This window comes from Dendrobates tinctorius, unplaced genomic scaffold (genome assembly GCF_039654945.1).
Source record: "Dendrobates tinctorius isolate UK_male_01 unplaced genomic scaffold, ASM3965494v1 ptg000103l, whole genome shotgun sequence".
Taxonomy (NCBI): domain Eukaryota; kingdom Metazoa; phylum Chordata; class Amphibia; order Anura; family Dendrobatidae; genus Dendrobates; species Dendrobates tinctorius.
Genome location: NW_027361771.1, coordinates 39,515,558 through 39,541,476, shown reverse-complemented (window position 1 = coordinate 39,541,476; position 25,919 = coordinate 39,515,558). Strand labels below are relative to the sequence as shown.

The following is a 25,919-nucleotide window of genomic DNA, read 5'->3' as shown; positions in this document are numbered from 1 at the left end:
CCTGTAGTCACTTTTTTCACACCTGTGCCATCGAGCCTGTGACATAGCGCTCTGATATTCAGTGGGCCTCACACAATCCAAAAGTGTCCAGTGTCCACTAGTGTGTGCAGAAATTCAAAATCTCCCTTATCCTGTAGTCACTTTTTTCACACCTGTGCCATCGAGCCTGTGACATAGCGCTCTGATATTCAGTGGGCCTCACACAATCCAAAAGTGTCCAGTGTCCACTAGTGTGTGCAGAAATTCAAAATCTCCCTTATCCTGTAGTCACTTTTTTCACACCTGTGCCATCGAGCCTGTGACATAGCGCTCTGATATTCAGTGGGCCTCACACAATCCAAAAGTGTCCAGTGTCCACTAGTGTGTGCAGAAATTCAAAATCTCCCTTATCCTGTAGTCACTTTTTTCACACCTGTGCCATTGAGCCTGTGACATAGCGCTCTGATATTCAGTGGGCCTCACACAATCCAAAAGTGTCCAGTGTCCACTAGTGTGTGCAGAAATTCAAAATCTCCCTTATCCTCTAGTGACATTTTTCACACCTGCGACATCGAGCCAGTGACATAGCGCTGTGATATTCAGTGGGCCTCACACAATCCAAAAGTGTCCAGTGTCCACAAGTGTCTGCAGAAATTCAAAATCTCCCCTGTCCTATAGACACCTTGTACCTTGTTTTACATTACTATATAGTTTGTTGGATTTTGTCTACATTTCTACCAAAAATGAGGAAGGCTGGTGGAAGAGGCCGTGGAATTGGGCGGGGGTTGGCAGCTGGTAATGATGGTGTTGGTGGTGGATCTGATGGTAGTGGCAAGAGCAAAATAGGACCGAATGCAGGAGGTGTTGAGCCTGCGTCATCGTCTGGCTACATAAGGCCTCGAACGCTTAGTTTTCTAGGAGTTGGCAAATCGCTTTTAAAGCCAGAGCATCAGGAAAAAGTTGTGTCTTACATTGCTGACTCAGCCTCCAGCTCTATCGCCTCCTCTTCTTCAGTTGTAAAAAGTAAAAGCACTGAGTCGTCATTGGAGGCTCATGTTCATGAACCACACCTTTCCTTGTGTCCTTCACCCCAACCAAGATTGAAGGATGGCGCAGGCCATACTACTGATTACTCCATGGAGCTGTTTTCACATACCATGCCTGGATTATCAAGTCAAATGGTGAATTACCCAGGCCAAGATGAATCTGACATGGAGTGCACTGATGCACAGCCGCTGATGGATGATTCTGCTGGTACATTCACTCAGAGCACTACATTGTCCTCGCAGTGTACAGAGCCAGATTCTGACCCTGATGAGACTCAGGTGCCCCTTCCCGCACACTATACCACCATACACGGTGACACAGAGGAAGGTGCACATGACATAGAAGAGGAGGTGATGGATGACCCAGTTGTTGACCCAGATTGGCATCCATTGGGGGAAGAGGGTGCTGCTTCCAATAGCTCAGATGAGGAGCATCCACAGCAGACATCGACATCGCAACAGCTGCTATCTGGCAGGCCCGGAGCACTACAAAGGCAGGTTCCAAAAATCAAAAGAGTTGCTGGACAGCTTGTCCAGAGGGTCAAAAGATCACAGCGTGCTAGGCCGCAAAATGTCTGCCAAAGTAGGAAGAGTGCAGTGTGGCACTTTTTTGAACAAAATCCTCATGATCAGGCCAAGGTTATCTGTAAGAAGTGCGCAAAGACCTTTAGCCGAGGGAAAAATCTGAAAAATTTGAATACCAGTTGCATGCTTAGACATTTAACCAGCATGCACTTGCAAGCGTGGACACAACACCAAACCTCAAGTGCCACATGTGCAACTGATCACAATGAAGGTAGTCAGCAACGCTACATTGTTTCCCCCACTGTAAGCCCACCGGTTAGCACAGCAGCAAATGTTGAGGTGTCGTTGCAAGGCCACAGCAGTCAGGGAATCCCACTGTTATATCAACGAAAGACTGATTCTAGGCCATCAGAAAGAACACCAACTCCATCACCATCATCAACCCTCTCTCAGTCCGCCCTGTCCACCGCTACTTCCACCATATGCAGCTCTCAAGTCCAGCTCACCCTCCCAGACACTATGAGTAGGTCAAGAAAGTACTCAGTCTCTCATCCGCGTACACTGGGTTTGAACGCCCATATTGCCAAACTAATCTCGTTTGAGATGATGCCCTTTCGGTTGGTGGAAAGCACAGCTTTCCGCGAACTCATGGCCTATGCAGTACCACGCTATGACCTACCCAGTCGCCACTTCTTCTCTCGCAAAGCCATCCCAGCCCTCCACCATCATGTGAAAGACCGCATTGTCCATGCACTCAAGCAGTCAGTGAGCGGAAAGGTGCACCTCACAACTGATGCATGGTCCAGTCGGCATGGCCAGGGCCGTTACGTGTCCATCACTGCGCACTGGGTTAATGTGGTGGATGCAGGGTCCACAGGGGACAGCGGTGGTGGGAAAGTGCTGCCTAGCCCACGGTATAGGAAACAGTTGGCTGTAGGCGTTCGACCCTCCTCCTCCTCATCCTCCAGAAGCGAAAGCTCGTCCACAGAGCGCAGTCGTACGAGCACTCCATCTGCAGCTGCCACTGTTGCACACGATGTGTCCCCCTATCGAGCAGCTAGTGGAAAGCGTCAGCAGGCTGTGTTGCAGATGATGTGTTTGGGCAACAGACACACCGCCGAGGTGCTGGCCGAGTACTTGAAGCGACAAACTGAGTCATGGCTGGGCAGTGTACATCCTTAGGCAGGCAAGGTAGTTAGTGATAACGGCCGTAATTTTGTGGCAGCCATAGCCCTTTCAAAACTCAGCCATATACCTTGCTTGGCTCACACCTTGAACCTGGTAGTGCTTCCTCAAAAATTATCCGGAGTTAACAGCCCTGCTCCAGAAGGTGCGAAGACTGTGCGCGCACATCCGCCGGTCGCCTGTACACTCCGTTCGTATGCAGAAGCTGCAGCGATTGCTCCACCTTCCCAACCACCGCCTCATTATCGACATTGCAACAAGGTGGAACTCCACCCTGCACATGGTGGAGCAGCTGTGCGAGCAGAGGCAGGCCATAATGCATTTGTGGGAGGATACACGGCCAGGCACTTTGAGAGCAGACATGGAGTTGACAGGTGTGCAGTGGTCGAAGCTGAAAGACCTCTGTAAAGTCCTTCAGTGTTTTGAGGAATGCACACGGCTGGTAAGCGCAGACGACGCCATCCTAAGCATGAGCATCCCACTTATGCGTCTGCTCATGCAAACTTTGACGCACCTTAAGGAGCAGGCGTCTGCAGCCAATGTTGATGAGGAGGAGGGAATCCTTGATGACATTCAGCCATTGTCTGCTCAGGGACCTCTGCTGGACGAGGTGGAGGAAGAAGAGGAGGAGGAGGAGGATGATGGGGATGATTACTTAGGGGAGGAGGATGCATCTCGTGGGGCAAGTGAAAATGTTGGCGTGGCAAGGTCTGGTACAGGGTTTGTGCGTGACTGGAGGGATGTGGATTTGCCAGAAAGTGCTCCTCCAACCAGCACTCACAGTGCATCATTGACACCGGGAACATTGGCCCACATGTCAGATTATGCCTTGCAGATCCTAAAAAGGGACCCACGCATTGCCAAAATGATGAACGATGACGACTACTGGTTGGCCAGCATCCTGGATCCACGCTATAAAGGCAAATTACAAAACATCATGCCACAGGAGAACCTTGACCTAATATTGGCTAATAAACAAGCAACTCTGGTAAATCGGTTGCTTGAGGCATTCCCAGCACACAGCAGCGGTGATGGTTCTCACACGAGCCGTACGGGCCGGGGGCAGCTTGGCAGAGGTGTTCGTGGTGCACACAGCAGAAGTGGCGTTGGAGACAGGGGTTTCATGACAATGTTGTGGACTGATTTTTCAAGTACCGCTCACACAACTGGTAATACTGCATCGATGGAAAGTGACAGGAGACAGCAGTTGTCAACTATGGTTACAAACTACTTTTCCTCCCATATCGATGTTCTCCCACACAGGTCATTCCCCTTTGACTATTGGGCCGCTAAACTGGACACCTGGCCTGAATTGGCACAATATGCCTTACAGGAGCTCGCTTGCCCAGCTGCAAGTGTGCTATCGGAAAGAGTCTTCAGTGCAGCTGGATCAATACTGACAGAAAAAAGGACCCGTCTGTCAACCCAAAATGTGGATGATCTAACCTTCATTAAAATGAACCACGCATGGGTTTCCAAGGATTTTGTCCCACCTTCCCCTGATGACACATAGGGTGACAGAAAAATGGCTTGCTTTGGTCCACCTCTTCCTGGGACTTGACCTATTTCACCTTTTGCATCAGCTGAATGTCCAACATCAACATATGCCACTTTCTAAAACTCCCTAACTGTGCTGCCTCCCCCCCCCATGGCCGGGGTCACCACCTAGCGCACGACACCGTGCGAGTGCCGTTGCCCTGGACAGGTGGGTAGGCCGACTCTTGGGCGCGGGCACTGGCACAGGGTCCTTCATAGTGCCATCAAGTGTCTCTGACGGTGGTGGTGCACACCCGCCGTCAGACACACCGCCATACTATGAGGGGCCCAGTGCCAGTACCGACGCCCACGAGTGGGCCCCCCCTGCTTGGGCAGGGCCGCAGCATTTGCAATCTTTACCTCTCCCTGCTCCTCCGCTGTGTAGTCTGGGCCGTCAAATCCATACTGTGCCTGACACCGTCTGAGCCTGCCTCCTGATGTATAGACATATATTTTGAATGTGTACGCTATCCATACATGTTATCTGGGGATACGGTACCCTTTCTCACCTTTGTGCAATCACGTGTAATCCATACAGGGCGTGAGAACGGCTGGCGAGCTGTTAAGCAAGCTACAGCACCTGTGGTTTGCACACGTAAGTTTTTCATTTTTTCAGGAATGACGGTTAGGCCTAATTCCGGAACTGCGGTTGACCTGCACTTACTGGGAAATCATTGTTCGCGGGTAATAATTGTAATCAGTGATCCCCATCACTAACGTTGTTCAGCGGGTTATCTGCACCTGTAAGCGACAAACGCTGGCCTTTTCAGTGTAGCGCACATGCAGCCACGGACATGTAAGGGCATGACACACCAGTTATTGGCCAATCTCATGTGCCAGAGCCTCACGTGTCCCTCTAGTAAGCCGGACTCGGACCGCGGGGCATGACGGAGTCTCGTTCGTTAACGGAATTAAGCTTGCAATGTGTGCATCTGTTCTGTAGCTGGCATGGTTGAGGTTTCCCAGGTGGAGTCGAATTTAACCGTAGGCTCCACTCCTGGTGGTGCCCTTCTGGACATTCCTTTAAGGTTCAGCTTTGCAACCATACTGCCCATGTAAAACAAACACTTTGCCTTCATGAACGCTGTTTGGAGGGTCATGACTCGTGGGAATAACGCCGCCCAATCAGTTAACCTGCTAGAGAGATCCTTCGTTGCTCCCAAGCATGACATCACACTCCCTAGGAGGAAGGTAATGCCACTGTGGCGACTGTACTCCTGGGGGCGACACAAGTGCACTGATGCCCAGCCACTGCTCGATGAATCTGCTGGTACATTGACCCAGACCACTACATTCCCCTCGCACGCTACACGGCCTGAATCTGACCCTGATGAAACTCAGGTTACCCTTCCCATATACAGTTCCATCTTACATGGTGACAAAGAGGAAGCTGCAGATGAAAGTGCAGGTTCGGCCCACCCGCCATCAGACACACCACCGTACTATCAGGGGCCCTGTGCCAGTGCCGTCGCCAACGAGTGGGCCCCCCCTGCTTGCTCAGGATCACAGCACTTGCAAGGTTGAAATACTGTGCAGTGAGATGGAAGATGGGGACGACGAGGAGTCCAGACTAGTACAGGGATTCCCTAGCGAGGAGACTTATTTGATTGTTTTCAATGTTGGGACAGCAATTTTTGGGGAGCACTATACTCTGGAGAATGATAGATGGGGCCCACCATACACTGGTACATTCCAAAGGTGGACATCAGACACTGGAGCAGCATTTACAGGGCCCATTATACACTAGAGCATTAGAAATGGGGCCCATTATGTTTGGAGCATTATTTGGGCCCATAGGACAGTGGAGCTTCATCCATGGGGACCAACATATACTGTAGCATTATGTGGAGCTCATCATATACTGTTTCAAACATTATATGGGACCAATGATTCTGTATGGAGAAATAGATGGGCCTCGTCATGAGATGTAAAAAGTGAAGTATTTTTCATTGTACTATACCGCTATTTCTCTGCCGTATCGAAGCATGATGAGTTGTGGTATGTGTTAAAGGGGCGCTCTTTGGCCCAGGGCACATGAAAACCTGGAGCCAGCCCTACCCCCCACAACTTTAGCCAAATAACCCCCATTTTTCAGTGCGTAACTTGTATTATGAAGTTAATTAAGATTGACAAGCTTAAGTAAGAAGAATTGATGCTTTTGGCATTCAAATGGGCACTGTAGGTGTGTTTCCTGTCCTCCTCTCACTGCCGACTTTTATTCCCCATTGACTTACATTGGGTTTCGTGTTTCGGGATGACCCCGACTCTTCCCTATAATCGGCCGATCTTGCTCGACCCGACTTTTGGAAAAGTCGGGTTTCACGAAACGAAACTCGACCCTAAAAAAACAAAAGTCGCTCAACTCTACTCACCATCTCCTCCTCCATCTCTTCTTCCTCATTTCCCTACTTAGCTCATGCTTGTAAGAGAGATGGGACAAAGCTAGTGTGGGTACTAGCCTCTGTACAGACAACTCCTGTTCCTCCACCTCCTCCTCAGCCTTCATGTCATTGTTAACCAATCCACGCTGAGTAGATGAGATCTAATAATCTAAGGGGTGCACACTGTTAAAGGTTATGGTGCTCTGAAGTAAATAATCCCAATAGTAGTATTATTTTTTTCATTTTTTCATTTTATTTTTTGTGCATTCATATTCTTTACATTTTATCAGTTCTGGTATTTATGTATCATTCCTATTCTGTTTATTTTTTATTTCTTTGTTCTCTTTTTTCATTCTTTTTTTTCCTTATTCTAGTTAATTTGTTCAGTACTTCTTGTGCAACGGATGTCCAGCTTTTATGTGTTCACGGATTTTTTGGACATGCCGTTTTTTCTTTGCTTTTTCAACTCCCAATTGTTTGCCTAGTTTTGGAATGCCCCAGATATCCCGTATGCATGCGTTGCTCTTAAGCACATGACATGTCATAGTCACTTAGCTGCCTTCAACCACCTTCTATCTGTAGCGTGCATGCGCATTGGCTCGCTTGAGCCTGTCCTCTTCCACACAGGCGTGTCTTCTTTGTCGGTCCTTGTTCGGCTGCTCACGCGCACATTGTCTCTGTTTATTGTCACTTTCTGCGCTTGCGCACAATCTTTTATGCAGTGGTTTACAGCCTCAATTTTTCTTTGCGAACGCGCACCAAGATCAGAGGCCCTGTGCCGTCCTGACCTAGATATCATTTAGTGTATGCTCTCTGGGCGCATAAATAGTAGCCTGTGAAGCACTAATTCCCATGCCAGCACCCTGAGCGCGTCCACTAGCACATGTGCACCGCACCACTAAGGTAACTATATAAATATAAGCATGGACATTTAGTTAGATTGTCTTTAACACTTGCATGGAAATCTGCTCCTTTATTGGTATGTTATATACCCTCATACCTCCCATTATATTTTTATCGGAATTATCACACCAGACTGATAAATTTTTCTTATAGAATCTTTAGTTTAGTGATCCATGTCTTTCTTTCAGGCTTGAAAATTCCGTATTATAAGTAGAGACCCGTTTCAATACAGGTAATACCTGGTCTATATTATTACCCTGTACATTTTCTCACATATTTTTCCTTTTTACATTAGTTTCTTTCCCTTTTTTTCAGTTTTTATTCAGTTTTTCTCCGTTTTTCTTTTTCCTTCCCCCATTTTGTAATTTTCTTTCGTTTTTCCATTTTGTTGTTTTTTCTTTTTCTTTTTTTTACTTTTTCCCTTCCTATTTTTATTTTTTTTTTCATTTCTTCATTATTTTTAATTTTGCAGCTTGTACCCTTCTTATTCGTTTCTTTTTTTCATGGGTCCTGAGTTAAACCAGTACAGTTCATATCGGGGATCCCACACCAGAAGAAATAGTGACAGCTGGGAAACGAATACCAAATGAACAATAATCAATTTTTTAAAAAAAATATTCTGTAAACTGTACCAGGCCAAGCAATTTTTCAAAATTTGAACCACGTTAAACTGTATGGATGCATAATTGAATCCATAAAAAATGTTGGAACTTTTGAAGAGGGGCGACACCCCTTGAAATACGTAGGAATTGTGCACCTCAATCACCCATCCCTGCTTCCTTGTGATGTCACTGAAGCTTCTCCCCACGTCGCAACCCTCAACATCACTACCGGCCGGAGCACGCAAGGAGTTGGCGTTCCCCTCCAGCTCACTGCCTGCCAGCACTTTCAGCGCTCAGCACCTCCATGCTACCCACTCATCTGAACATCAGGCTTCACAAGTAAGCGCACTATATTTAGCATTTAGATGCAATTGAGATCACTTATAACTGTCACCATCATCTATCTAGCGCGCACCACCAGTGTCTCCATTTATTGGGCTGCCATCGCTTATCAACCTGTTTGTTACTTCTGCTAATACCAGAGTAATTGTCAAATTTGTGAGTCAGCGTCTATATCACTAACAAGGGTAATATACTCACCAACCAGTAGCTTTTTTTTTTTTTTTCCCTGAAGCACACAGCTTCTTGATTGCAAAAGTACGTTACCAGCTAACGCCCTGGCTCTAGCCACTCTGTTACAATTAGCACTCAGCACTTTATTCTGGGAGACCTCTCCTTTTTCATGGACCTCTGCATGAGTCAGTGAGTACTCGGATTCCCTCATCAGTGCATCGCTATTTTTCTGATATTTTCTCTATTTAATAATCTATTCAATAATTTTTTCATCCATATTTCATCAGCTTTGCTCTCCAAATGGATGAAAATTTGCATTTATCTCTGAGTACGCTCCATACCAACTCTTTCATTGTGTGAGTATACAGTATTCAATCTATCTCAGCATTTGCGCAGTGATCCACTATTTACTTTACTTAGCATTTTTACAGGAACTGGCACAGAGCCTGTTGTTTTCACCAGCTGCAGCTGAGATTCATTTTATTTCCTTTCTCGAGTAGGTAAGCGCCAGTGTGTATATGTATTTATCAGTTTTATATACCACCATAATGTAAAAAGAACTGCATTAAACTGTATGGCTGAATAATTGAATCCATAAAAATGTTTGGAATTTTTTTGGAGTTTTATAATAACATAGTAATTAAGGTTGAAGGGAGACTTTAAGTCCATCTAGTTCAACCTATATCCTATCCTAACTTGCCCTAACATGTTGATCCAGAGGAAGGCAAAAAAATCCAATGTGGCAAACAGTAAGCTTCACATTGGGGAAAAAAATTCCTTCCCGACTCCACATACGGCAATCAGACTAGCTCCCTGGGTCAACGCAACTCTAAGGAAACTAGTGTATATACATTGTAATATTATACTTTTCAAGAAAGGCATCCAGTCCCTTCTTAAATTTTAGTAGGGAATCACTCATTACAACATCATATGGCAGAGAGTTCCATAGTCTCACTACTCTTACAGTAAAGAATCCGCGTCTGTTAGTATGCTTAAACCTTCTTTCCTCCAGACATAGAGGATGCCCCCTTGTCCCCGTCACAGGTCTAAGAGTAAAAAGATCATTAGATAGGTCTTGGTATTGTCCCCGCATATATTTATACATTGTAATAAGATCACCCCTAAGCCTTCGATTCTCCAAACTAAATAACCCCAAGTGTAATAACCTGTCTTGGTATTGCAGACCCCCCAGTTCCCTAATAACAATGGTCGCTCTTCTCTGCACCCGCTCCAGTTCAGCTATGTCTTTCTTATACACCGGAGACCAGAACTGTACACAGTATTCTAAGTGTGGTCGCACTAGTGACTTATATAGAGGTAAAATTATGTTCTCCTCCTGAGCATCTATGCCTCTTTTAATGCATCCCATTATTTTATTTGCCTTTGCAGCAGCTGCCTGACACTGGCCACTAAATGTGAGTTTGTCGTCCACGCATACACCCAGGTCTTTTTCAGTGACAGTTTTGTCCAGTGTTTTACAATTAAGCACATAATTATACATCTTGTTCGTTCTACCCAAGTGCATGACCTTACATTTATCCCCATTAAAGCTCATTTGCCATTTATCAGCCCAAGCTTCTAGTTTACATAAATCCTCCTGTAATATAAAATTGTCCTCTTCTGAATTGATTACCCTGCAGAGTTTAGTGTCATCTGCAAATATTGAAATTCTACTCTCTATGCCCCTTACAAGGTCATTAATAAATATGTTAAAAAGAAGCGGGCCCAAAACTGACCCCTGTGGTACCCCACTGCTAACCGTGACCCAGTCTGAGTATGCTCCATTAATAACCACCCTTTGTTTCCTATCCCTGAGCCAGCTCTTAACCCACCTGCACATATTTTCCCCTATCCCCATTGTTCTCATTTTATGTATCAACCTTTTGTGTGGCACCGTATCAAAAGCTTTTGAAAAGTCCATATACACCACGTCCACTGCATTCCCCAGGTCCAGTCTGGAACTTACCTCTTCATAAAAGCTTATCAGATTAGTCTGACAGGAACGGTCCCTTGTAAACTCATGTTGATATTGGGTCATAAGTTTATTCTTCTCCAGATACTCCAGTATAGTATCTCTTAGAAAACCCTCCAGGATTTTACCCACAGTTGAGGTTAAACTCACTGGCCTATAATTTCCAAGTTCAGTTTTTGTCCCCTTTTTGAATATTGGCACCACATTTGCTATACACCAGTCCTGTGGTACAGACCCTGTTATTATGGAATCTTTAAAGATTATAAATAATGGTCTATCTATGACTGTGCTTAATTCCTGCAGTACTCGGGGGTGTATCCCATCCGGGCCCGGGGATTTGTCAATTTTAGTGATTTTTAGACGCCGCCGTACTTCCTGCTGGGTTAAGCAGGTGACATTTAATAGAGAATTTTTATCCCTGATCATGTTATCCGTCATGGGATTTTCTTGTGTAAACACTGTTTGAAAAAAAGTCATTTGGCATATTGGCTTTTTCCTCATCCTCCTCCACCATTTCACCCAGACATTTTATATCTCACCGTAATGTAACAAGAACCTTGTTAAACTGTATGGATAACTAATTGAATCCATAAAAAAATTTGGAACATTTTTTGAAGTGTTATATACCACTGAAATTTAACACAAAGCATGCAATACTGTATGAGTGAGTAACTGAATCAAGACAAAAAAATTTCAATGCTTTTTTGGAGTGTTATATACCATCCCAATTTCACAGACAGCACCTAGTACTCTATGGATGACTAACTGAATACAGACACATTTTTTAAAGTATTTTTGGAGTGTTACTGTATTTTTTGGACTATAAGATGCACTTTTTTTCCTCCAAAAATTTGGAGGCAAATGGGGGTGCGTCTTATAGTCCAAATGCACCTGTTGTGGCTTTGAATGGGGAGGTGGGGGAGCGGCAGCGGCGGAGCAGCGGGTCACTGGAGGCTGGAGCCAGCTGCTGCGGCTAACACCTGTGTTCCCTGCTAAAGAGAAATGAATATTCACTGCTCTCCACGCCCCCATGGGAGTGAAGTGAAAATTCATTTCTCTTTAATAGTGGACACGCTGTTAGCCGCCTACTTCCTACAGTGGCTTGGCTCTGAAGGGTGCACGCTACTTAAGGGAATGAATATTCACTGCTATCCATTTCCATTGAAGTGGAGAGCAGTGAATATTCATTACCTTTAGTAGTGGGCACATGTGATCCCACAACCTCTGAATGAAGCCTGCAGCTGAGGTTACTGTGTCTGCAATTAAAGATGATGAATATTCACTGCTCCACATGTCCATAGTTCCAGCATGGGAGCAGTGAGTATTCCGACAGCTATCCTATAGACTGTACCATATACAGTATATGTGATACACTAGGTATACAGGACATCTCAATTCTTATTTAACATAGGATTTCGCTCAAGTACCCACTGTCCTAGATGCAAAACTAACATAGCAGATATGCTTCATATAATATGGAACTGTCCTAGTTTGGTGTCCTTTTGGATGAGTGTTGTAGCAATGATTAACAGGGCTTATTCAATTGATGTAGAGCTTTCACCATTAGCATGTATATTGGGATATGTTGAAGATCTGTCTATTGATAAGTACGGCAAAATTGCGGCAGCACATATATTATATATGGCAAGAAATTGCTAGCCCAAAAATGGATAGCAGATCAGGAGCCTATGATATCAGAATTTATTGATAAAGTTAACTGGCTAGTAAATTTGGAAAAAGGCATATACCTAAAAAGAGATGCTATCTCTAAATTTGACAAGATATGGGGTTTATGGATTGATGGCTCTAGCTTAACATCTAGGAAACTGAGGAGATTTCGCCTAGGCATGCTTTGAGTTATGTTTATCTGATGCCTCAAATTAAACTTCTTTGAAAATGAATTAAAATGTTATTAGTATTTCCGCAAGTTATATGTGATTGGTTTGACTATTGTGACCATGTTCAAATATTTATTCATCTAATCATGCTGGTTTTGCAGAGCCAAGATGTATAAATAACTCATGTTTAATGCTTCTTAAGATTGGGGGGTGGAGAACTGTGTTTCTCTAATGTTTGGTTGTTGTTTTTCCCATTGTGTAAATCTTTATAAAAATCAATAAAAAAAATTTGATTAAAAAAAAAGAGTATTCCGGCAGCTGTCCTTGGCTTCTAAGGCCTGTTTCACATTTCCGTCATTTTATGTCAGTCAAAATCCGCCAGAGCAGTAAAAAACGGATCCATTTCCGTCTTGTGTCAAAGGGATGTCACTGGATCTGTTTTGTGGATGAAATTTAAAGCAACTTGGTAAAGGAGAGAGAGAGATTTTTTGCTGCTTCCAGAACGGCGTTTAGGGGTAAAGTGCATCGCCGAGAAATTCTCCCGGGCAGGCGCAGTCAGAAAAAGAGGTCCGTCAGTGTAAAAAAAAGTTTCATTGTCCATCTGCTCTGCCTGGGAACTGCTAAAATTCCAGCGGATCCATCAAAAAAGGGATGCAACGGATGACCATCAGTCAAAATCCGCTGCTAATGTAAGTCTATGGGGAAAAAAACGGATCCGCCAAAAAAAGGGGCAGATACGTTTTTTTTCTAAAAGTGGCGGAACTAGAATGACATCAAAATGAAGTGTGAAACAGGCCTTAGTAGAGCATGACGTCACTGCAATGCGCTGCTTACAAGCATAAATCAGCTGCAGTATATACCACAAAAATGTAACAGAAAAAATCTAATACTCTATGGATGACTAATTGAATCCAGACAAAATTTTCAATGAGAGATATATACTACTGAAATTTAACAGAAAGCAGCTACTGTATTTTTCGGATTATATGCGCAGATGTATGCGCAGATGAAGATCTCGGCACCAAGATCTCGGGAGATGAGATGTCAGCACTGAGATTTCATCTCCCAAGATCTTGGTGCTGAGATCTCCATCTGCGCATGCACCGCCCCGAGCAGACATTTTCCTGGAGTACACCGCATAGGAAACAATGGAACTGCGAGGACTCTGGCCTTTCACAAAATGTCAGCAGAGCCCTTGCAGCAGCACTGGACACCCTCAGCAGCACCGGACACCTGCAGCGGCGCACCGCACATCCGAACACCCCCTCACCCCAACCTGCGGCCTGCAGCAATGCTCCACTCTTGCCTCCACCAGCAGCGACAATGGGAACAGCTTCACCGCAGCCACCACCACAGGTAAGCATCTTTTAATCCGCAAAATAAGTAATACTGTGTGAATGATTAATTGAAACCAGACAAAATTTTCAACTCTTTTTTGGAGTGTTATATACCACCGAAATGTCATAGAAAGCACAAAACACTCTAGGGATGACAAATTGAATCCAGAAAAATTTTATAACACTTTTTGGAGGTTACATACCAGTGAAATGTACCACAAAGTATGTAATATTCTATGGATGATTAATTGAATCCAGAAAAAAATTTCAACACTTTTTTGAATGTTATATACCACTGAAATGTACCCCAGAGCACGTACTACTCTATGAATCAGTAATTGAATATGGAAAAGCACTTAATTATAAGGAGGGTCATCCAGTCTGCTCACCAGTTCCTGGATCCTGGCTCTACTGTGCGCAGTACGCAAGAGCCCTGGCATTGAAGGTTCTGGCCTGGGTTCTTACCTGGGTTTAGGCCTTGATGGTTCTGGGAAAGCAGCCAGGTCTGGACCACAGGCTTCTGCCACCTACACTGTCGTGCCAGCTTCCTCTGTCTCCGATATTCCTCCGGTCACACCCTCAGGAATCTCGTGTGATTCTGCCATCTTTGTCATCCACAGAGCAGGTAATACTTTATGGATGAGTAGTTGAAAACAGAAACATTTTTCATCTCTTTTTTGGAGTGCGATATAACATCAAAATCTACCACAAACCACGTATCACTCTATGGCTGGGGTGGGGAACCTCAGACCCCCAGTCCATTTACAGCCCTCGATGACCTTTTATCAGGCCCCCAGGCAGATTCTCAGGGACTGCATTCTTGGGCAGGAAGCTGTATTTTGATTCCCACCAGCTCATTAATTTCTTCTTGCTCTGTGAGCACAGACACGCAGTGTTCACTACTGAACACTGAAGGGCATGCAGTGAAAGATTACGTCCTGACACCAAAGTCAGGATGTACTTTGTGGGCGGAGTTTGTATGGCCCCCGAAGGTTGGTATAAATATGCAAATGGCCTTTGGCAGAAAAAGATTCCCCACCTCCCTGCTCTATGGGTAAGTAATTGAATCCCGAAAAATGTTTCAACGCTTTTTGGGAGTTTTATATGTCACCGAAATGTACCACAGAGCACGTAATAGTATGCAGATGAGTACTTGAATAGCGAAAAATGTTTTAATGATTTTTGGACTGTTACATAAAACCAAAATGTACTGAAAATACATAAGAGTAAATGAATACAGAAACAGTTTCCAACACTTTTTGGGAGTGTTATATGCTCCAAAATGTATCACAGAAGAAGTAATAGTGTATGGATAAGTAACTGAACACAGAGACGTTTTTCAACACATTTTTTTATTGTTATAAAACACCGAAATGTATCACAGAGTATGTAATAGTATATGAATGAGTAATTGAATACAGAAATATTTTTAAATGTTTTTTGGGAGTGTTATATGCCACAGAAATGTATCACAGAGCGAGTAGTAGTACCGTACATACTCGTGTATAAGTCGGCTTATACATGAATCATTGTCCGACAAAGCCAGAGAGGGAGGGGGAGGGCGGAGCAGTGGGTCACAGAGGTAGAAGCCGGCAGCTGCGGCTAAAGCCTGTGCTGCTGCTAAAGGGAAATGAATATTCATTTCTCTTATATTATGCACAGCGACAGCTGCAGCCACCGGCTTCCAGAAGACATACTACTCACCCTCCTCCAGCGTGCCCTCGCAGCATTTCATTGGTGCCGGCTTCCAGCAACTCTTCCTGTGCAGAGCGTTCACGTGGCACCACTCATTAAGGTAATAAATATGCACGTATCTCCGCTCCCATAGGCGTGGAGGGAATATTCATTACCTTAATGAGCCGTGCCACATGATCGCTCTGCACAGGAAGAGTTGCTGGAAGCTGGCACCAACGAAATGCTGCGAGGGCATGCTGGAGGAGGGTGAATAGGATGTTTGTTTTTTTTGTAATATGAAGCATGCATACCAGGATGGGAGGGGGGAAGCCACGCATACCAGGACAGAGACAGGGGGAGCCACGCATACCAGGACAGACGGGGGAGCCACGAATACAAGGACAGGGATGGGAAAGCCATGCATACAAGGACAGGGACGGGGGAGCCATGCACACCAGGACAGGGATGAAGTGACAATGCATACCCGGCTTATACTTGAGTCAATAAGCTTACCCAGTCTTCTGTGGCCAAATTAGGTGCCTCGGCTTATATTTGTGTCGCCTTATACTAGACTATATACGGTATACGGATGAGTAAATGAAAAATTGAATACAGAAAAGTGTTTTAAGCCTTTTTGGGACAGTTATATAACACTGAAATGTAAAGCATGTAATACTCAATGGGTGAGTATTATTAACTGAATACGGAAAAATGTTTCAATGCATTTTTGGAGTGTTGTATAACAGGTAATACTCTATGGATAACAATTTTTAGTCATTTTTTCACCCAGCTGCCCCTCCCCCCCCAAAAAAAAAAATGTGGTCAACTGCAAAGCCCTACTCCCTGTCTAGAGACTATATTCAGCCACTCCCTCTGCCCCTGCAACTCTCTCTCCTCTCTAGGCTAAATGCAGAATATATCTGATACAAACAAAGCACAGATTTGGCCCTTAAGCCCCCGTCACACATAGCGATCTCGCAAGCGAGATCGCTGCTGAGTCACAAGTTTTGTGACCCAACAGCGATCTCACCAGCAAGATCGCTGTGTGTGACACTGACCAGTGACCGGCCCCCCTGCCGGGTATCGCTGATCATCCTGGAATGGCCAGGACATTTTTTTTGATCGCTGGTCTCCCGCTGATCTGCACGCATTGCTGCGTGTGACAGGCGGGAGACCAGCGATCAGCGAGCAGGAGCTGGTAAACGTCGGGTTTCTAAGTGCCGCGTGCTGCTTAGAAACCCGATGTGTACCTTGGTTACCAGCTCCCTGTACCAGCGCGCTGGTAACTAAGGTACACAGTGGGTAACTAAGCGACGTGGGTCGCTTGTTACCCTCCTGTCGCTGGTGCTGATCGCTGGTGAAGCTGCCTGTTTGGCAGCTCACCAGCGATCATGTAGCGATACACCAGCGATCCTGACAAGGTCATATCGTTGTCGGGATCTCTGGTGCGTCGCTATGTGTGATGGGGCCCTTACAAGGACTGCTAGTATCGTGGTTCAGCTTCAGCATCAATAATATGGAATTTGATTAGTTAACCAAGCAATCTCTCCCCTCAATAACAACTGTCACAGAGCTGTGCAATGGTGTCAGTGTGTCGAGCGTGGCAGCGTCTGTCCTCTTATACCCATGATAATGTCACATGGCCAGCCAATCACAGTAATGCCACCACCAAAATGACTATGGCATGACAGTGACTTGCAGACAATCCCAGCATGCTTATTGGCTGTGTAACAGGCGCAAACCATAATGGGGGGGAGGATTTGAGTTTGAAATCGAACGTCGGCTAATGCCCGCCAATTGCTTAGCACTCGGATACTGGAGTGACATTCGAGTATCACCAAGCACTTTCACTCATTCTTAAATATTGCAGATTAAGGTTAATAGATTTCTGTAGATGGGATATTGATCAAGACAGTTAATCTAATTTCCATATTTGAAATCGAGAAGGGTTTTCTTAGTCCCTCTTATGGTGTAATGAGTATCTGACTCATGGGGTTTTTGCCTTCCTCATCATTTTAGGTTACAGGTTGAATTTTATGGACCTATCTGCAACCTACACAGCTATAAAACTATAGGTTTATCACTGTTTATGGGGAGATAATGTTTTAACTTTTAGGCCGGGGTCACACTAGAGAGGAATACAGACGAGTGAGAGGCGTGAAAAGCGCGCATTGCACACGGACAAATGATTCTCTATGGGTTTGCTCCCAACAGCTGTATATTTCTCGGGCGTATTCTACGGTCCGTGCCAATCACAGCATGCTGCGATTGTCAGCGTACTACGCCCATAGTATGCCAATAAAAGTCTATGGGTGCGCTAAAAATACGCATTACACACGGACCACACGTGTGACTTGCGAGAAATACGCACCCGGTGTCTTTTAGAAAAGCCGGCAACTCAGTGCACTATACAGTAAACTCACACTGACAGGTTTAATAAAGAAACGAAATAATAGATATATACACATAGAATGCATATATATATATATATATATATATATATATATATATATATATATATATATATATATATATATATATATATACACTCACTGGCCACTTTATTAGGTACACCTGTCCAACTGTGTGTTAAGACTTAATTTCTAATCAGCCAATCACATGGCGGCAACTCAGTGCATTTAGGCATGTAGACATGGTCAAGACAATCTCCTGCAGTTCAAACCGAGCATCAGTATGGGGAAGAAAGGTGATTTGAGTGCCTTTGAACGTGGCATGATTGTTGGTGCCAGAAGGGCTGGTCTGAGTATTACAGAAACTGCTGATCTACTGGGATTTTCACGCACAACCATCTCTAGGGTTTACAGAGAATGGTCCGAAAAAGAAAAAAAATCCAGTGAGCGGCAGTTCTGTGGCCGGAAATGCCTTGTTGATGCCAGAGGTCAGAGGAGAATGGGCAGACTGGTTCGAGCTGATAGAAAGGCAACAGTGACTCAAATTGCCACCCGTTACAACCAAGGTAGGCAGAAGAGCATCTCTGAACGCACAGTGCGTCGAACTTTGAGGCAGATGGGCTACAGCAGCAGAAGACCACACCGGGTACCACTCCTCTCAGCTAAGAACAGGAAACTGAGGCTACAATTTGCACAAGCTCATCGAAATTGTACAGTAGAAGATTGGAAAAATGTTGCCTGGTCTGATGAGTCTCGATTTCTGCTGCGACATTCGGATGGTAGGGTCAGAATTTGGCGTAAACAACATGAAAGCATGGATCCATCCTGCCTTGTATCAACGGTTCAGGCTGGTGGTGGTGGTGTCATGGTGTGGGGAATTTTTTCTTGGCACTCTTTGGGCCCCTTGGTACCAATTGAGCATCGTTGCAACGCCACAGCCTACCTGAGTATTGTTGCTGACCATGTCCATCCCTTTATGACCACAATGTACCCAACATCTGATGGCTACTTTCAGCAGGATAATGCGCCATGTCATAAAGCTCGAATCATCTCAGATTGGTTTCTTGAACATGACAATGAGTTCACTGTACTCAAATGGCCTCCTCAGACACCAGATCTCAATCCAATAGAGCATCTTTGGGATGTGGTGGAACGGGAGATTCGCATCAGGGATGTGCAGCCGACAAATCTGCGCCAACTGTGTGATGCCATCATGTCAATATGGTCCAAAATCTCTGAGGAATGCTTCCAGCACCTTGTTGAATCTCTGCCACGAAGAATTGAGGCAGTTCTGAAGGCAAAAGGGGGTCCAACCCGTTACTAGCATGGTGTACCTAATAAAGTGGCCAGTGAGTGTGTGTATATATATATATATATATATACAAACGTACACATACATGTCATTGTAGCATATATATATATATATTTATATTTCACAGAGTTCTTCATAGCAGAATAGCCACTAATTAAATTGCCGGCTTCTATGAAATAATTCCCCAACCCCACATGAAATGACACATGGTTTACATTCAGTAAAGCATTTCATTTCATGTTTTTCTTTATATGTCCCTGACTAATAATTAGATGAGGGTTTGTGTGCAAAATTTGGGAGTTGTAGTTATTATTTTAAGGGGTTAATTCGTTGTTAAAAAATGCGTGGGCTTCCCATTGCCCTATAGTGGTGGCGAGTGGGTTAATCTAACAAAGGGTTAATGTCACCATTCGATTGTAAGATGACATTAACCCTTTGTTAGATTAACCCATTCGCCACCGCTACAGGGCAATGGGAAGCCCACGCATTTTTAACAACGAATTAACCCCTTAAAATAACAACTACAACTCCCAAATTTGGCACATAAACCCTAATCTAATTATTAGTCAGGGACATATGAAAAAACATGAAATGAAATGCTTTACTGAATGTAAACCATGTCTCATTTCATGTCGGGTTGGGGAATGATTTCACAAAAGCCGGCAATTGAATTAGCGGCTATTCTGCTATGAAGAACTCTGTGAAATATAAATATATGTGTCTCAATTACATGTGTGTGTGTATATATATATATATATATATATATATATATATATATATATATGTATTCTATGTGTCTATATCTATTCTTCCTTTTGTGTTAGAAACCCTGTCATAGGGCTCCATTATATGTCCATTTTGCAAGCCGGCGAGAAAATCTCAGAATATGGATGGCATACGGATTACATACGGATTCTTACATGCGCAAAATACGCGACCACACCTTGCTTACGGATGACGTACGGAGCACTGTTTAGGGGTCATTCATCCGTATTACGCATGTAAACTACGGACCGTATTTTGCGTCGGTTAGTGTGACCCTGGCCTTAGAGGTGAAACAGCTGTCAGATTATTTGCAGTGTATAGATCACATTATTTAGGGGGGGTTAGGTTACAAAAGCATGCTGCAACAGAGAGACTAGCGTTATCTACGTGATACCAAGACATTATACTACACTTTATTATCAGGGGAAGAAACAGAAGAAATGGAAATGATGGTTGATATTTTGACAGCTGCTGCCATCTGCTGTTTAAATGCTGTCATACATGGATTGTACAGTGTCTCAAAATCAATTGCAGGGTAAGGTTATTCTATTTGTTACCCACTAAAAAAATTGAATATCACCTCATTATAATTAGTGGGATACTTTTAGAATGCTGCAATACAGCCATAGTTAAGAATCTATGATGTCGCAGCTGTTACGGGGTCCAGAGGTTGAGAGGACCACTCTTTTGTATGAGCATTGGATCTTGTAGGGAGTAACACAATGGCCTGCTATCTGGCATTATTTTGTAGGCTCTGTAATTTATGATGGTATTATCCATCCTGTTAGTTATAGCTTCTTTGCTGCTGTGTCAGCTCTCGTCATTAGGTGGAGGCAATTATTTTCCAAAGGGAAAATCATTAACATGGAAAATATTGTTCAAATTTACATATTTCTGAATAGAATTCTTAGGAAAATGCATGAGTACACTGCTAAATCAGGGCAAAACTATTATGTGTATGGTCAGCTTAAGAGGTTGGTACCATAAATCAACTTATTTTTATATGTGGTAAATCATTGCTTGCGGCCAAGGCCTGTTTCACACTTCCGTTTGTATCCATCAGTAAAAATCCGCCGTTTTGCAAAAAAAAGGATCCGCCATTTTCCTTGGCGGATCCGCTTTTTTTTCCCATTGAGTTGCATTACCGGTGGATCTTGACAGATGGCCATCCGTTGGATCCGTTTTTTTGCGGATCTGCCCAAATTTTGACGTCCGCCGACATGCCCGAACAGACCATGCAACGTTTTTTCGGGCGTCCGGATCCGCACTTCTCACCGCGCATGCCCGAAAGACTTCACTCAGCCGGAAATTTAACCCTAAACTCTTTTCTGGCAGCTGAAAAATATTCTCTCTCTCCCCCCCCCCCCCCCCAGGCAGCGGTTCCTTTAAAATGCTAAATGCTTCCTTTGACGGGTCCGTTAAAATAACGGTCCGGTGCCAAACGTTGTGGTCAGTACATTTTAGCGGATTTTGACTGACCAAAAAAACTGATGTGTGAAACAGGCCTAAAGCTTCAACAATCCGGGCAAACAGCAGATATAGCTAAGGAAAGTGGGAAATATTCATACAGCCATTCACTGTTTTTTCCCTTGGTTATTAGAGGGGTCCTGAGTAGGAGGCTCCTTAATATATGCATTATTCTTTAAAGGGGTTATCTCATCCTCAGTAATGGGTAATGCAAAGTGATTCTAAAAACAAGCCACTTTGCAATTTACCTCTTATTAAAAATCCTCTCAATTCTCAAAATGGAGGGAATTTTATTTATATTGTGTCCTGCTCATTTCCTAAGTTACCAGCCACCCTGCATTCTCAGAGAGGTTGGTTAACAAAACAAGGAGTATGTGATTAGACTGCAAGCAAGCACTGCTCTGAAGCTAACCGGATTGATGGATCTGCCCCGTTTCAGTCTCCCGCACTACCCCCACGATCAGAGGTGTGACCTGACCATGCAACTGATCCAAAGTGTCAATGTCCAACAGCTCACCACCTTCTGGCAAACAGGAAGCCAGGAGACAGAGAAGCGGTATGCTCCTGATGAGAGAATAGGCAAACCCTTTGATGAATTTGTTCTCATGTTGAATGAGTCAAGTATGGAGTATTCTTGAGGTGAAGACACATTTATCATAGAATCATAGAATCATAGAATCGTAGAGTTGGAAGGGACCTCCTGGGCCATCTGGTCCAACCCCCTGCTCAAAGCAGGATTCGCTAAATCATCCCAGTCAGATGTCTGTCCAGCCTCTGTTTGAAGACTTCCATTGAAGGAGAACTCACCACTCCTCGTGGCAGCCTGTTCCACTCATTGATCACTCTAACTGTCAAAAAGTTTTTTCTAATATCTAATCTGTGTCTCCTCCCATTCAGTTTCATCCCATTGCTTCTAGTCTTTCCTTGTGCAAATGAGAATAAAGTTGATCCTTCTACAATGTGACAGCCCTTTAGATATTTGTAGACAGCTATTAAGTCTCCTCTCAGTCTTCTCTTTTGCAAACTAAACATTCCCAAATCCTGCAACCTTTCCTCATAAGACAGGGTTTGCAGACCGGTCACCATTCTGGTCGCTCTTTTCTGAACTTGCTCCAGTTTGTTGATGTCTTTTTTAAAATGTGGTGCCCAAAACTGGACATAATATTCCAGATGAGGTCTGACCAAAGAGGAGTAGAGGGAAATAATGACTTCACGTGATCTAGACTGTATGCTTCTGTTAATACATCCTAGAATTGCATTTGCCTTTTTTGCTGCTGCATCACACTGTTGACTCATATTCAGTCTGTGATCTATTAGTATACCCAAGTCTTTTTCACATGTGCTGTCACTTAGCCCTATTCCTCCCATTCTATATATGCTCTTTTCATTTTTATTGCCTAGATGTAATCACTTGTTATTGCCCAGATGTAATCACTTGTGCTTCCTTGATTACATGTTTGACCTCTGCAGACCTTGACTTGATTGTGTATGTATAAATTTCTAAGTTTCACCCCCATACTTCATTTGGATGTTGACTACACCTCTGAATGAACGTGTTCAGTCTTGTGACTATCTACACAGTTTTAACCATGTTTGATTACTATGAGACCTTCTTGTTTTTTTATATATGATGTAAAGTAGCGCCTGTTGTTCTTGTTGGGTATACTCACTGTGCAGCCAAATAACCAGGTCCAGCACTGGTTTTTCATAAAACAATCAACATACTCCATGCGGTTTATAAGGCATCATAAACCAAAGCAGCAAGCAACAGTCTTACAGCAAACAACAGGGTATCTTCATAGTGGAGCTCTGCTCCCCATAGCCCTCTGGTCACACAGGCTGTGCCTCATCCAGCCAATAGGTAATACAGTCTCTCAGTTATACTTTCCCGGTGTCCGGGTTACCTCTAGGCTGCTTCACACTGCAGACGTCTGTTCCCTCCAGGAACTGTCAGACATACGTAGCCATTACACTCAGCGTCCACATGTGCTCTCAGGAAGGCAGCCACATCTTCCAGCACATCGACCTGAAGAGACCTTCCATACATACCAACCGGGTCCAGGCATTCAGTCATGTGACCTACCTTGGTCACCTTTATATGGTCCGTAGCCACGCCCACCAGATCACATGGCTATGACCTCATTGTAGGTCCTACAACCATTCATACACTTTACTATGGGCGTTTTAGACACATGCCCCTGGGTGGGTTTGTAGGTGGCTGGTCCCACCCATCTCACCAACCACCTGAAGGCTTCCCTAACCCACTGAAGCAGAACATCAGCAGTACCTCTGCTGATCAACACATAATCCAGCCTTCATCCCAAGGCCACCCACCTTGGGATACATAACCGTCCTTTAGCATCCTACTCCTATTACTACGCTGGATATGCCTATACGCTCGTCCTGGGACACCCACACAGTGCCCCCTAGCAGACACAGTGGTCACTACACCACAATGCAAAGAATTGGGGTTTATAGAACAATGCAGTATGAAGACTAGAGAACTTGAGCCAAAAAAGTCTTGGGTAACCAAAATGCATGGCTTGATTTTTTTTTCTGGGTGCCTTTAAACCAGAATACTAACTTAAAAATTTCACTATGCTTTTCTGGAAATAACAGGATGTTTATTCTCTTGCAGACATTTTGTCATCGTTTTCTCAAGAAAATCTTCTACAAAGTCACATCCTGTTGTTTAATGTGACAATCCCACCACATGAGGAGGTCACAAAGGCTGAACTTAAGCTGAAAATTTCTTTAGGCAGCACCAGTTTGGGACACCTGAGTTTGTTTGATGTCATACACATTGAGCCCTCAGAGAACTTAAGGGACGCCAGTGCCTTTTTAGCTTCCAAAGATGTTGAAGGAGATGAATCTGTAACAATTGATGTCACCAGGGCTGTGAAACGATGGATAAAATCCAAGGTGCAACTGAATAAAATGGAAATTTTTCTCAAGATGAAGTCTCCATTGGAAAGATGCTTCAAAACCAAAATGTTTGCCATAGATTCTGACCGTAGTCATCCTCCAATTCTAATAATTTTCTCAGATGATCAAAGTGACAACAATGTGAAGGAGAATACCATGGATCTGACACAAATAATGCTCTTTAAGCAAAGTAATGACCTGGGAATATTGTCTAAAAATTCTACAACTGATAATGGTGAAGGACATGAACCCTTAGAAGGTAAGAAAAGGTCAAAGCGCGGTGCAGAAAGGGACCATTGCACAAAAGTTTCACTAATGGTCAACTTCAAAGACATTGGATGGGACTCATTCATAATCTTCCCACCAAGTTATGATGCTGGCCAATGTGTAGGAACTTGTTACTATCCCCTGACAGACAATCTGAAGCCAACGAGACATGCCCTAGTCCAGTCAGTTATGCATATGAACAAACCAAAAGATGTTGGAAATGTTTGCTGTGTGCCAACCAAGTTGGAAAGTTTGCATGTGGTACACCGGGAAAATAAACAGATAGTCATCAAGAAAAATCTTGAAGATATGAAAGTAGTGGAGTGTGGCTGCAGGTAGTCTTCATTACTAGACCAGGTTTACTAGAGACTATAACTGATTCAGGGACCAATAGACAGGCATGTGTTAAGGATGGCAGATGACACCGTAATTTTGCTAATTCTACCTACTACTGGATAAGAGCATGACAATAACATGGCATGTTAGAAAAGATGACCAGTATTAGAAAATCAGTGTCTGCTTGCCATCTCCTAGAATCAGCGCCACTTGTGCATAGAGCTAAAGAGAAGAAAGGTCGAAAAAATTAGGAGGATGCACGATTTTGTTTAGGACTGGATATTGAGGTCATGTTCACTCAAAAAAATGTTTCTAGGTAAAAATACCTTTCAAAGCACAGCAGGCGTTGTAACCTGTGAGAAGAACCTCTTCATGCCTCCATATAAAATTGAAGGTATATGGGGTTAAAGTATGAGCCTATTGCAGTGATGGCGAACCTTTTAGAGACCGAGTGCCCAAACTGCAATCCAAAACCCACTTATTTATCGCAAAGTGCCAACACGGCAATTTAACCTGAATACTGAGGTGTTAGATTAGAAAAACAACTTGTACATTAGCGCGCTATACAGTCTATGGGAAAGAGCTTGTAAGCGCTGCACTCCAAGCCTAAGATACTAGCCACCGATTGCAGTGAAGGTCTGTTCTTGAGAATGGAGAGGATTTTGAATCAAAAGTAAAATTGCAAAGTTGTTTGTTTTTACAACCTCTTTGCAATTGTAACTCTTTATCATGATGAAAATAACCCTTTAAGCCAGAGATGTCAAACTCAAATACACAGAGGGCCAAAGTTAAATGCTAGCACAAAGTCAAGGGCCAACCTTAATATTTGTTAAAAAAAAATGTCTACAATTGAGGAAGTTTTTCCTTATCAAATAAAATGATTAACTTTTGGAATCATGCTCCATACAGTATAATGGCCACATGATGCTCTATACCAGGGGTCCT

The 25,919-nt window shown here is 43.9% G+C and overlaps 1 protein-coding gene across 1 annotated transcript in view; it reads left to right on the top strand.

The window, feature by feature from the left end:
- Window positions 1-24,977, top strand: part of LOC141100232 (dorsalin-1-like) — a 133,801-nt gene extending 108,824 nt beyond the window's left edge. The window contains exon 2 of the mRNA XM_073588560.1: window positions 24,085-24,977. Within this exon, the coding sequence (XP_073444661.1) occupies window positions 24,085-24,977 (893 nt within the window). The remainder of the gene's footprint in view (window positions 1-24,084) is intronic.
- Window positions 24,978-25,919: the final 942 nt, after the last annotated feature.